Genomic DNA, 14,006 nt, shown 5'->3' on the forward strand with positions numbered 1-14,006 from the left:
GGGGTCAATCAGGAATCAGAATCCAAGTCCGAGCCGAGGTCAGTACCAGAACTTCAGACACAGAGAAGCGGGGTGGTCATGGCAGCTGGCTGGGAGCCGCATTGTTGCCTGGACACTTCTTGGTGCGCCCCGTTGGTGAATATAGGGTCAAGGAGCCAAGACCACTGTCAGTCCGATCATGCTGGATGGAATTTACCGTGGCATACAACCACTGCAGATTATGGGCCACTGGGAATGAGTCAGCTACAGGCATGGGCAGGTGGTGGTATGGGGATATTACTTACCCATTAACCTTACAGGCCCAGGTCCAAGTCCTGCTGATACTTACAGTTGCTTTGGGTGGCTGTAGTATGGGTAGCTAAGGGTTAAATTCTGCAAGGATCCCCTCATGGTAGCTGTAGACATTCCTCAATGGTCTGATGCTCAAAAGGAGAAATGCATGAAGTAGTGTATTAGAGATACGGGGTGGGTGAGGTAATATCTCTTATTGGACCAACTTCCATTGGTGAGAGAGACAAGCTTTCAGCTACTACACTGCATGAACCAGTGTAGTCAGGGTCAGGTGCCCTTCTCAGACCCCCAGGGGACCTTTGGGCAGGAACCCTGAACTAAGGGACTTTGGCGTGGATAAAAAGACAGCCTGTGGCTCAAAGGGTTAATGTGATGCTTGCATATATAAACAGGGTAATCTGGAGCAGAGAGGCTATTTTACTTCTGTATTTGGCACTGGTGCGACCACTGCTGGAATTGTGCCCACAATTCACAATTCACGAAGGGTTCAGCGAATAGCCATGAGGATGAATAAAGGATTGGAAAGACTCAAGGAGTTCAATCAGTTCAGTTTAGCAAGGAGCAGGTTAAGTGGTGAACTGATCACGGTCTGTAAGTGACCATGTGGGGAACAGAAATGTGATCATGGTTGGCTCGTCAATCTAGCAGAGAAAGATATAACAAGATCCAATGGCTGGAAGTTGAAGCTCAACAAATTCATACTGGAAATAAGGCACAGTTTTTATCAGTGAGGGTAATTAAGCATTGGAACAATTTACCAAAGAGTCGTGGTGGATTTCCCATCAGTGGAAATTTTTAAATCAGAATTGGATGTTTTTTTTCTAAAGGATCTGCTCTAGTTCAAACAGGAATTAATTCAGGGAAGTCTTACGGCCTGTGTTTCACAGCAGTTCAGACTAGATGATCCCAGGGACCCTTCTGGCCTTGGAATCTATGAATAAGTGGGGAGAGATTCTGATTGGGGTGTCAGACTGTCCGAGAGGCTGGGGTTGCAGGGGGCAACCTGCCTCATTGTTCTTGGGGGGGTATCTGGGTTAAGTGGAACCTGCTTAAACTGGCAAGGAAAGGCAGTGTTTAGATAGACAATATGTGCATCGGATTTTATTGTTTGAACCCTGTTTCCCTCTGCTAGTTATGTTTCTGTGAACCAGTCAATCACACCTGTTTTTGAAGAGGCCATCCTGAGTCACTAGAGGTTCAAATTGGTCACAATGTCCAAGAGAGGATACCATAGGAGGGGACAAAGCCAGTTGTAGCTGCTGGAGATAAATACGGCTGGTGAAACATGGATGCTGTAGCCTGAAGACACACAGCATCCATTCGATATACATGGGTGATAGAAAGATGGATATACAGCTGATTGCTTAAGGAGAGAGAGAGAGAGAGAGATCCAAAAGGAATAGACAAATCAGTGAATTAAAAGTTTTAACTTTCCTACCAATATTGGTTGGAATTTTCTAAGTGCCTTAATGGATTTAGGTGCCCAACTCGTCAAGAAGAGCAGGTGCCTAACTCCTTTAGAGCACTATTGAAGTCTCAGCCTTAATAGTCCATGAATTCATGTTACAGGGAGAGAATTCCCAGCACAATTTAACAGCATTTTCAGGTTCCACAACTTATATAGTGGAAACAGTTTTCAACACTTATTAATATTTCCTAAAGGTGGTAAATCTGGCTCTACCTGTTGGGAATTTTTGGTATTTTGGAACTGTGTAACAGTGTGAAAGAATCACAGAGGTACATTCATAGATTTATAGATTAGAAAGCCACAAAAGACCATTAGATCCACTAGTCTCACCTCCAACACTAGATTGATTGATTGATTTGGCTTATACAAAAATATGAAGACTTTCTCAGTAATGGTATCCCACATTTGGACAAACTTTGTCATGAGAAGAGATATGAGAGGATGTGAATCAAACCGTGTGTGTATAAATGGCTGCCCATTACTGTGGGCTCTCAGACCCATCAATATAGCAACTGAGTTCCTGGTCTGGTTTGAGAGAGGTTGATATTTTGTTAAATCTACTGCATAAAACTTACGATAATATATCCAAAGAGTCAACATGCCGGCCAGCTCTGTTCCTGCAACTCCATTACTGATCCAGGGGGCTTCCTTCCCCCCAACTTCTTCTTTGCTGGGTTAAAGCTTAAGTATTTTTTTGCCAATCATCTCCAAGAAGTATTTTTCTCTTCTTCAGTTTTTATCCTTCCTAGATACACCCCATGGCAAACACAGAAGGGGGGAATCAAACGTCCATCACAGAATTCATCCTCCTGGGATTCGGGGATCTCCCTGAACTGCTGACTCTACTCTTCCTGCTGTTTCTAGTGATCTACATTGTGACCTTGGCCGGGAACATCCTCATTGTTGCGCTAGTTGTGGCTGATCAGCACCTTCACATCCCCATGTACTTCTTCCTAGGGAACTTGTCCTGCTTGGAGACCTGCTACACCTCCACCCTCCTGCCCAGGATTCTGGTCAGTTTCCTGACAGGGGACAAGACCATTTCTGTTAGTGGTTGTATGACACAATTTTATTTTGTTAGTTTCTTTGCTGGTGCAGAATGCTATCTGCTAGCAGTGATGTCATATGATCGGTATTTGGCGATATGCAAACCGCTGCATTATGCAGCCCTCATGAATGCCAGGTTCTGCCTGCAGTTAGCAGCTGGGTCTTGGATAAATGGATTTCTGGCTGTTATCATTGTACTATTTCTTATGTTACAATTAACTTTCTGTGGCCCCAATGAAATTGATCATTTCTACTGTGAATCCACAGAAATGTTAAATCTATACTGCAATGGCACCAACCAGACAGAGCTTGTCATTACCATCCTGGCTGCTATATTCACTCTGCCTCCATTTGTATTAACCATGATGTCCTATGTGTATATCATCATCACCATCCTGAGAATCCCTTCCACCACCGGGAGGCAAAAGGCATTTTCCACGTGCTCCTCTCACCTCATTGTGGTGACCATTTTCTATGGGACCCTAATCATTGTATATCTGCTACCAAAAAACAACACACTAAGAGACCTAAACAAAGTGTTCTCTGTCTGCTACACAATTCTGACGCCTATGGCCAATCCTTTCATATACAGCCTGAGAAACAAGGAGGTGAAAGAGGCCCTGAGAAAAATTGCCACTAAATGTGTAGATTTTACAAGAAATTAGAAATCACAAGGTTTTTGTTTCTTACTGTTTTAAGGGGAAATGGTGAGATGCAGAGCTGGTTTATTGTTTTATAGAAACAGATTCTGGGTGGTCCCTAGTTTTTTTTTTTTTTTTTTTATAATGGAGATATCCCATCTCCTAGAACTGGAAGGGACCTTGAAAGGTCATCAAGTCCAGCCCCCTGCCTTCACTAGCAGGACCAAGTACTGATTTTGCCCCACATCCCCAAGTGGCCCCCTCAAGGATTGAACTCACAACCCTGGGTTTAGCAGGCCAATGCTCAAACCACTGAGCTATCCCTCCCCCCCAGTTCTGACTAGGTCTTTCGGAATGTGCTGCTAGAATTTTTGAGGATGTGCAAATATCTGATATGTGAGATAAATCAATACCAGGATCTTTATATTCATAATAAAATTGAACTGTATTACACTTGGCTCGAGTTAGGCAATTCCAAGCATTAAACCAAAGTAAGAATATAGGATAAAAGAACAATTTACACTGGGATTATCGAAGGATCCTAAGGGGGCTAGGGGTCCAAATTTCAATGGGGTTGTGTTACCTAACTCCCTTAGGTCCCTTGACAATCTTGGCTGAATGACAAGATATTTGAAAGTATACACTGATTTTGGGTGCCTCAGCCATTGGGGAATTGCACTTGAGACTCCAAGACTTTTCAGAGCACATAGAATTTTCATAACCTGTTGTGTGTTCAATGGTGGGACATGATCAGTTCACCTCATCCTATCTAGGTATATGACATGGCCATCACCAACATTAACAATGGGACACCTCAAGGAAGAAGAGCTTGTCGATATGGGGAGAAATCATATGAATTTGAAGAAATTTGGACCTTGTTTCCAGATACTTTTGGATAAAGAATGCTGAAATAATGTCTGACTTCCATTCCACTGGACCTCTCTGCTTTCTCCCTCCCGCTTCCTGCCCCCATTCCCCAACTTCCTTTTTTTGGGCCAATTTGTGTCTTTTTTCAAATTGTTGTTACCCCCTCCCTCACATGCAAGGTTTGGCTGATTTTGTATTGCCTAGTTTTGACAAGTTGCAAAGTTGCGTAATTGCATATTTTTTTAGCAAGCCTGTAAAATGTGCAGTGTTGGGTGACATGTACAAGCTGTAACCATTTTTCTTGTTTGTTTCTTCATGAAAATTAATAAAAAAATGTATCACAAAAATAAAATGACAGGTCACCTCTCAATCACTGCTGGGAGGTTGGGAATTCAAATCCCCGATTACAGAGGCACAGGGCAGATTACGAGACATGCCCAAATCCACACACAGAAAGTCTGTGGTTGAGCTGGGAGTTGAATGCAGATGTCCTATCACTACACCATCCTTTGGCCCCTGATAGGGTAACGCCTCCCCGTTCTCATTAGTTAACTTCCCGTGCTTTCTACAGGCCATAAACTACTGACCCCACAAGCAGAAGGTGAGGATTGAGAAACAGGCATTTATTCATGTAGGAGCCATTGGATGGCAAACAAGGCAACTGATGACAAAGGGGATGCTGTACTGTTTAATGGCTACCCTCGTAGAGAGTGAGGGATGGGAAGGGGGTAGCTATACTATACTATGGGCACTACAGGGCATCAGTAATTCTCTAAAGTGCCCTCTAGAATGCAGCTTTTATAACTATTAACAAAGCGATATTATTATCATTATTCCTTTGTATTATGGCCATGCTGTAATAGGACCATCCAGAAACCTGGCCCTGCCCCCATTTTGCCGTGCAATGTACAAACACAGAGTAAGAGTGTCTCGGGCTTTGTCTACACTAGCACTTTTGGAGATAAAACTTTTATCAGTCAGGCAGGGGTGTGAAAAATTTACAGTTAGGCGAAGTAAGAAAAATGCTGTTTGAGACCCAATTAGAGTTTGATTGAGGGATATTTACTCTGTATATTGTGACATGATGCTGACTTTGTGTTTTAGTGGTTACAAAGCTTTAACATTTTGAACCTCAACAGCTACTGTCATTAAATAACTGTCTGACCCCCTCATAATTTCCCACAACTGTGAAAATTTAAATCAATACAACTAATAAACAATGTTTAAAAATAAACATCAATATTATCCATTGAAATGATAAAAAAATAAAACCTGAGTTCTACCAAGTCTAGAGACAACAGAAGAAAGAGAGTCAGAGCCTCCCAAAGTCACAGAAGAGCCGTGCCTTTTTGGTTTTAATTCTGATTACACTGGTGTCATAACTATAAAGGGAAGGGTAATAGCTGTCCTGTGTACAGTACTATAAAACCCCTCCTGGCCAGAGACTCCAAAATCCTTTTCCCTGTAAAGGGTTAAGAAGCTCAGGTAACCTGGCTGGCATCTGACCTAAAGGACCAATAAGGGGACAAGATACTTTCAAATCTTGGGGGGGGAAGGCTGTTGTTTGTGTTCTTTGTTTGGGAGTGTGTTCGTTCTCGGGACTGAGAGGGACCAGACATCAATCCAGGTTCTCCACATCTTTCTAAACAAGTCTCTCCTATTTCAAACTTGTAAGTAAATAGCCAGGCAAGGCATGTTAGTTTTCCTTTGTTTTTCTCAACTTGTAAATGTACCTTTTACTAGAGTGTTTATCTTTGTTTGCTGTACTTTGAACCTGAGACTAGAGGGGAGTCCTCTGAGCTCTTTAAGTTTGATTACCCTGTAAGGTTAATTTCCATACTGATTTTACAGAGATGATTTTTACCTTTTTCTTTAATTAAAAGCCTTCTTTTTAAGAACCTAATTGATTTTTCCTTGTTTTAAGATCCAAGGGTTTTGGATCTTGATTTACCAGGAGTTGGTGGGAGGAAGGAGGGGGGATGGTTAATTTCTCCCTGTTGTAGATCCCAGGGGGGTTGGAACTTGATTCACCAGGAGTTGGTGGGAGGAAGGAGGGGGAATGGTTAATTTCTCCTTGTTTTAAGATCCAAGGGGTTTGGATTTGTTTTCACCAGGGATTTGGTGAAGGTTTTTCAAGGTTTCCCAGGAAGGGAATCCATTGAAATGGTGGCAGCCGAACCAGAGCTAAGCTGGTAGTTAAGCTTAGAAGTTTTTCATGCAGGCCCCTACATTTGTACCCTAAAGTTCAAAGTGGGGATCCAGCCTTGACAACTGGTCTACAATTTTTGAGAAGTCATCTGCTTCAGAGATAAGATGTGCTATTTATTATGTATTTTGACGTACTGAATTCAAATATGACAATTAAAACAACAGATTGGCTATTGATGGGCTCTATTTGCCCCGATAGCGTTTCTCCATTGTTGCAATGTCCTGGTGAAATCGCTCGCCGTGCTCGTCGCTCACTGCTCCGCAGTATGGTGGAAAAAAATCTAGACGAGAGTGCAAAAAATGTATCTTTAGTGACATGTTGCAACCAAGGCTTTTGTATGCTTTGAGGAGGTTTTCCACCAACAACCTGTAGTTGTCTGCCTTGTTGTTTCCGAGAAAATTTATTCCCACTAACTGGAAGGCTTTCCATGCCGTCTTTTCCTTGCCACGCAGTGCATGGTCAAATGCATCATCTTGAAGAAGTTCACGAATCTGAGGACCAACAAAGACACCTTCCTTTATCTTAGCTTCACTTAACCTTGGAAATTTTCCACAGTGGTACTTGAAAGCTGCTTGTGTTTTGTCAATGGCCTTGACAAAGTTCTTCATCAGACCCAGCTTGATGTGTAAGGGTGATAACAAAATCTTCCTTGATTCAACAAGTGGTGGATGCTGAACACTTTTCCTCCCAGGCTCCAATGACTGTCGGAGTGGCCAATCTTTCTTGATGTAGTGGGAATCTCTTGCACGACTATCCCATTTGCAGAGAAAACAGCAGTACTTTGTGTATCCAGTCTACAGACCAAGCAAGAGAGCAACAACCTTCAAATCGCCACAAAGCTGCCACTGATGTTGGTCATAGTTTATGCACCTCAAAAGTTGTTTCATGTTGTCATAGGTTTCCTTCATATGGACTGCATGACCAACTGGTATTGATGGCAAAACATTGCCATTATGCAGTAAAACAGCTTTAAGACTCGTCTTCGATGAATCAATGAACAGTCTCCACTCATCTGGATCGTGAACGATGTTGAAAGCTGCCATCACACCATCGATGTTGTTGCAGGCTACAAGATCACCTTCCATGAAGAAGAATGGGACAAGATCCTTTTGACGGTCACGGAACATGGAAACCCTAACAATACCTGCCAGGAGATTCCACTGCTATACTCTGGAGCCCAACAGCTCTGCCTTACTCCTGGGTAGTTCCAAATCCTTGACAAGGTCATTCAGTTGACCTTGTGTTATGAGGTGTGGTTCAGAGGAGGAGGATGGGAGAAAATGTGGATCCTGTGACATTGATGTTTCAGGACAAGAAGTTTCATCCTCTTCCTCGTCTGACTCAGGTGAGAATGATTCTGGTGCATCAGGAACCGGCAGTCCTTCTCCGTGGGGTACTGGGCGTATAGCTGATGGAATGTTTGGATAATGCACAGTCCACTTTTTCTTCTTTGACACACCTTTCCCAACTGGAGGCACCATGTAGAAGTAACAATTGCTGGTATGATTTGTTGGATCTCTCCAAATCATTGGCACTGCAAAAGGCATAGATTTCCTTTTCCTGTTCAACCACTGGTGAAGATTTGTTGCACAAGTGTTGCAGCATATGTGTGGAGCCCACCTCTTGTCCTGATCTCCAATTTTGCAGCCAAAATAAAGGTGATAGGCTTTCTTAACCATAGTGGTTATACTGTGCTTCTGTGATGCAAAAGTCACTTCACCACAAACATAGCACAAGTTATCTGCACTGTTCACACAAGTACGAGGCATCTCTGCTCACTTTGGCTAAACAGAAATGTGTCCCTTTGCAAAATCAAACACTGACAAATAAGAGAGCACGACACTGTATGATTTCTAGAGCTGATATAGGGCAATTTGTTCAGCAGAGTGATGTAAGCTTCGTTATGATTGCATCATCCATGACTTCTAGGAATAACATGATGCAATTCATATCATGTATGATGCAATACCAGCTTCAGATTGCATCATTCATTGTTTTGCCTAAAAAGCAAGTACTGTTCAAACCCAGTCATAGATTTATTCATAGATCCAGTCAAAGACGTATTTTAGTCATTTCTGGTTTAAATTGAGATCCCTTCCCTTTATAACTCACTTATCCTCCACCATTCCCAAGTCAAGGGTCGTATATAGTGACCCAATAGCATATCTTGAACACTAGAGCCAATCAACAATTTTAAGCATCATTTTCGTTCTCAGTGACCCAGAATTAGTAAAGTTTGACTACATTTATTTCAGAAGCATTTTGGCTGTAGAGCAGTGTTATTGCTTTGGGGTGGGGTTTAGTTAGGAAGGATTTGGCTAAATGAAAAGAAGTGAGGGCAGATATGCTGAGGAGAGGGGTGGGGGGCACAGAGAAGGGAAAAAGGTGGAAGCTGTGAAGGAGGAAGATATGAAGGATGTTCCAGTAGTTAGGGCATCATTCTAGCATTCGGGATTAGAACTGGATGAAATTTTTCATTTGAACAGTTTATTTGCCCAAAAAATACAGTTTTTGTTGACTGAAACTAGTTGACGTGAATTTGCCTAATACGTTTGGCCCAAAACACTGGGGGTGAGCGGGCTGGATTCACAAAGAGACTTAGGGCTTGTTCACAAAATAGCTGGAGGAGAAGAAAGCAGCAGAGGTCTGTGTTTTAGCCAATGGTTGCAACACCCACCTGCAATGTTGGAGACCCAGCTTCAAGTCCCTGTGCTGGAGCAGAAATTTAAATGCAAGCCTCCTGTCTCTGAGGGGAGTGCTCTAAACCCCAGGCCATAGAGCGTTCAATGGTGGACCTCTTCCAACCTTGCTGTTGAAGCTTTTCCACTTTGTATAAAATACCTCAATCGTCATTGGCTCAGGGAGCAAGCATGAGAATGACTCTACAGCCTAGTGGTTGGAGCATGCAGTTGTTAGATAGAAGACCTTGACTCAAGTCCCTGCAACAATGAACATGTAATTATTGATACAAAGTGGGACAGCTTCAACAGAAGAATCTGAGAGACCTCCCCCCTCTCCCCGAGCAGCCTGTCGCTCCGGTCAGGGTGCTCACCAGCGGGGTTCTAGGACTGGGATTTGGATTTGGGTCTCCCACATCACAGGCTAGTACCCGGGCCAAACTTCAGAAAGGCAAACAGGGCCCCATTCTCCACTGCCCATTTTAATGAATGGCACCTAAGGATCCTTGGGAATTAACCCTTTTAAAAATGCTTGGAAGCTAAATGTTTCCGGCTGAGTGATGTGGTATTTTCAACCCAAAGTGGATTTTCTGTTGCATTTTGGTTTGTTGGAAATTCCAGATTTGGTTCAACCTACAGCAATTGCCTTTTCCGATTTTTTGGAACTGCCACCGAATAAAAAAAACAGCTGTTTGCTCAGTTCTACTTGGGATACCTGTGTTCCAGTCCCTGTTCCACCGGAGATTCCCTGTTTGACCATGGAAATTTCTGTGCCTCTGTTCCCCAGCTGTACAATGGAGAAAACAGGCATTCCGTACCTCACAGGTGTGTTGTGAGGATCAATACATTATAGCCTGTGGGTACCCAGCTACTACGGCTAAGTGGGGCAGATAAGTACCTCTGGGAGAAGCAGGGTGTCTCTTGAACGGGAGCCTGAACACACCCAGAAGAGGTGAGATTACCCACACGACACAGCTAGTGTCTGACACTGGATTCATGCCTCTAAATAGGCTATTACTGAACTGGCCACTCGGTGAAAGTGGAGCAGAAATAAGAGTGAGGGAATGTTGCAGTGATGGAGATGAAGAGAGACACTCAGGGAAGTGCCGTCTCACAATGACTAAGGAGATCCTGGCGCTGCCTGCTCAGCTTTCACTCAGCAGTGATGCGGGAGGTGAGGAAAGTGATCAGGTTTAGCTGAGCCTGACCCAAACACAGCCCTTTTGCAACTCAAGTTGATGCTGTAGGGCAGAGGTCGCCAACGTTCGGCACGCGGCTCGCCAGGGTAAGCACCCTAGCGGGCCGGGCCAGTTTATTTACCTGCTAACGCAGCAGGTTCTGCCGATTGCGGCCCCCACTCGCTGCGGTTCGCTGTCCCGGGCCAATGGGGGCATCGGGAAGCGGCACGGGCCAAGGGATGTGCTGGCCGCGGCTTCCCGCCACCCCCATTGGCCTGGGATGGCGAACCGCGGCCAGTGTGGTCTGCGATCGGCCGAACCTGCCGCGTCAGCAGGTAAATAAACTGTAGGGCTTGTCTACATGGGGAATGTTACCACATACTTATACAGTGACAGTTACACCAGTGTAACGCCCCATCTGGACACCCTTATTCTGGATGAAGCTGGCCACGGGTGGCTCTATGTATTTTGCCGCCCCAAGCATGGCAGTCAGGCAGCCTTTGGCGGTGCGCCTGCAGGAGGTCCGCTGGTAACGCGGTTTCGGCGGCATGCCTGCGGGAGGTCCAATGGTCCCACGCCTTCAGCGTACCTACCACCAAATTGCCGCCGAAGCCGCAGGACCAACGGACCTCCCGCAGGCACGCCACCAAAGGCTGCCTGACTGCCGCCCTCACCACAGCGACTGTCAGGCCGCCCCCCACGCGCTTGGTGCCTGGAGCCGCCCCTGAGCTGGCTTTTTCCCAGTGTAGCTGGCGTCACTTTCAAAGCAATATAAGCTGAACCAGAAAATTGTGCCCTGAGTCCAGAATAAGTGTTTCCACGTGGGGAGTTTTGCCAGTATTGCTATAGTGGTGTATTTGTACTGGCATTATTCCCTGTGTAGACAAGCCTGTAGCATCCCCAGCTGAAGCTAGCTTATGGTGGAAGATCCTTGCTCCATGCACCTGGTCTTGTCCCAGTAAATCGCTGGTGTGGCACCAGTAACTGGACTGGATGACTGGCCTGCATTGGGAGTGAATGCACTGAGAGGCCCAGGCTGTGATTACCGTTTGGGCTAGAAGACTCTCCCCGAGAGGAGAGAAATTTGGGCCAAGCAGGCTGATTTCACCAGGACTGGTGTTTGTGCCATCTGTGTCACAAACCCAGCTGCAGCTCCCCAGACTCAGTGGAGGGAAATGCCCCTCAGAAGTAGCATCCGGGGAGACACAACCTTCTCCCTCAGATGATACAAATCTGAGGAGGCAAGTGCGCTCTGTCAATAGAGAGTGGAGAACATGCTCCAAGGGAGATCTCGGTACCTGCTTGTCTCTTCAGGGCCACCTGGATCTCTTTATCGAGAGAACACAGTTTCTGGAGAGAAGTGAGAGAGAAGAACCTGACTCTTGGTCACCAACCCTGAGAGATCCAAGATCATCTATTGGAGGCTGAATACCCTGTGGTCTCATGTGAGCGTTATCCCTCATGCTGCTGCTGCTGCCAGGCACTGAGACCGAATCTGTCTGTCAGGGGATACCACTAAAGGGTTAATAGGGAGCCTGCCTGCCTGCTCAGCTGGGGTTGATCAGTGGCCTCCCATCAGCTGCAGAGATAAAAGAGCTGCAGATCAGACAGGTATGTTAGCTGATAGAGAGACTGAAGGGCTGCAGAGAGGAGTCCCTTTTGCTTCAGCAACAGATTGGTAAGATGCTACCCAGGCAATCAGGTTGTTCTCTCTCTCTTTCCTTAATGGTCACTAGAATTGATTGGAAAATGGAAAACCAGTTTCATTAAAAATGTTGACATTTGAAAGTTATTTCCATTAATCAGGAAGAAGTTTGCATTTTTTTAAACTTTTGGTGATTTTGTTTTTAAACTGCTCTGTGCAATAAAATAAATAGTGTCACTTCCCCCTTCTTTTCCTTCTTTTATTCCTTTTTCTTTTTGGCACTTGGTAACTTTCCAAAACTTCCTCAAACTTACAATGTGGCAAAGTAACAGGCTTTCATTTTTCCTTTTATCTCTCTGTAACTCTTTCAAAATTATAGCAGTTCGGGGTGGGGGAGAGAACAAGGAATTGTGAACAAACTTTAGATATGATAGTTGGCATGTTTTCTGAATCCTGTGAGTGTCTATTCCTTGTAAATGTATAACTTTGCTAGTGGAGATTTTAATGGATATTTTTATCATGCCGTTTCAGAATCTCACTAAGCAGTTTGAATCAACAATATCTATTGCAGAGAAATTCAAAAGTTAATCCCTGAGTGTGGCAATCTGGATCCAGACATCTCAAGGGGAGAATAGTTGGTTTAACTAGTTGTTTTAAGCTTTCTGATTGCATATTGTGGTTTTGTACATAAAAATATGTTGAGTAAGGTTGTTGATGAAATCTTTTAATTTTCTAAACTTAAGATATGTATACAGACTGTGGTTATGAGTATGGATATAGATATAGGTTATGAGCACAGGTTATTACAATTTCAGCTCCACCTTGTGGTGGCCAGTCTGGTAGAGAGGGGCTGCCCCCACCACCACACACACACCACCAGATGAGACTAACTCAAAGCACCTAGCATTGTACAACCCAGGAAAAGACAAATGATGGACCATTATAGTTAGGGGAAAACGCTGAGACATCCTGGTGATCAAGTAGAGGGAATTTCCCCTGCTCTGAATAACCATGAATTGCCTTAGTCTGAGACAAGGGAGGGGGGGGCGGAACCAACCTGCAAATTCTGTTAAAAGGGAATGGGTTTAAAGTGAAATCTCTCCAGTAACTGAGGGACAGTCAATTGGTGGGTGCTGTCTGTGAAATGCTGAATCCTCCTACAGTTAGGGAATATGCTGGGAAAGTATTTTATTAGAAAAGGGATTTTTATCTAATTTGAAAGTTTAAAGGTTAATGTTGCATCTGGTTTATTTTCTGCATGGCTTGTATAGGTTTGCTTCCCTTGTCATTTCATCTATGAATCCACAATTTTTCTATTAAATAAACCTCATGTTTATATTTACCCCAGCAGGTCTCTGTTGTGTGAACTGAGGAAAGCACAGATGTCAAGAATGGGGGGAGGGGAGTCATTTGAGGGGGCTCACCCTGCAAGGAATAACTAGGCTGATGGAAGCCAGGGTGAGACTTGTATTCTTATGGGCTGGCTATTGGGACTGCCAGAACTGGCAAAGTATTAAGGCACCCAAGGTTGCAGGGCAGGCAGGGACAGAACCCCCGACTGGTCTGCCTGATCCCCAAAGCATCACCCTGATGATCACATAACCACCTAAAAACTGATCTGCATGGTACAGCACAAATGAAATCAAATAAATGCCTGCCTAAAAAGGCTTTGGCGTTCCAGTTTTGGACAGGAAAAACCACCCTCAAGGAGCACTGGTTTCTGCTGGGGATGAGTCCAAAACAAACCAATATTCAGCTGTTTGTCCCTTCTGGCCTTGGAGTCTGATTTCAACTTGGCTCTCCCACATCCTTGGGAGGCTATACAGTCACGTTCACACTCCATCCCTGGCCCAATGACTGTCCGTTGCCATTCATAATGGCAATTCATAGTCAGTCATGATGACAATGAATACTCATTGGGCTAGGAAAGCTGGGTGAGAATAACTCTACAGCCTCCTACTTCATCATCAGCCTACATTGTA

The 14,006-nt window shown here is 44.5% G+C and overlaps 1 protein-coding gene across 1 annotated transcript; it reads left to right on the top strand.

Moving 5' to 3' along the window:
- The first annotated feature begins 2,517 nt into the window (after window positions 1-2,517).
- Window positions 2,518-3,471, top strand: LOC128847939 (olfactory receptor 10A7-like). Its single transcript, XM_054047665.1, has one exon. It carries the CDS (start codon window positions 2,518-2,520, stop codon window positions 3,469-3,471), a length of 954 nt encoding a protein of 317 aa, XP_053903640.1.
- Window positions 3,472-14,006: the final 10,535 nt, after the last annotated feature.

The sequence above is a fragment of the Malaclemys terrapin genome, chromosome 13, assembly GCF_027887155.1.
Source record: "Malaclemys terrapin pileata isolate rMalTer1 chromosome 13, rMalTer1.hap1, whole genome shotgun sequence".
NCBI lineage: Eukaryota > Metazoa > Chordata > Testudines > Emydidae > Malaclemys > Malaclemys terrapin.

Bases quoted from the DNA above. Each gene is read 5' to 3' on its own strand.
- LOC128847939 (XM_054047665.1), top strand. From the start codon at position 2,518: ATGGCAAACACAGAAGGGGGGAATCAAACGTCCATCACAGAATTCATC.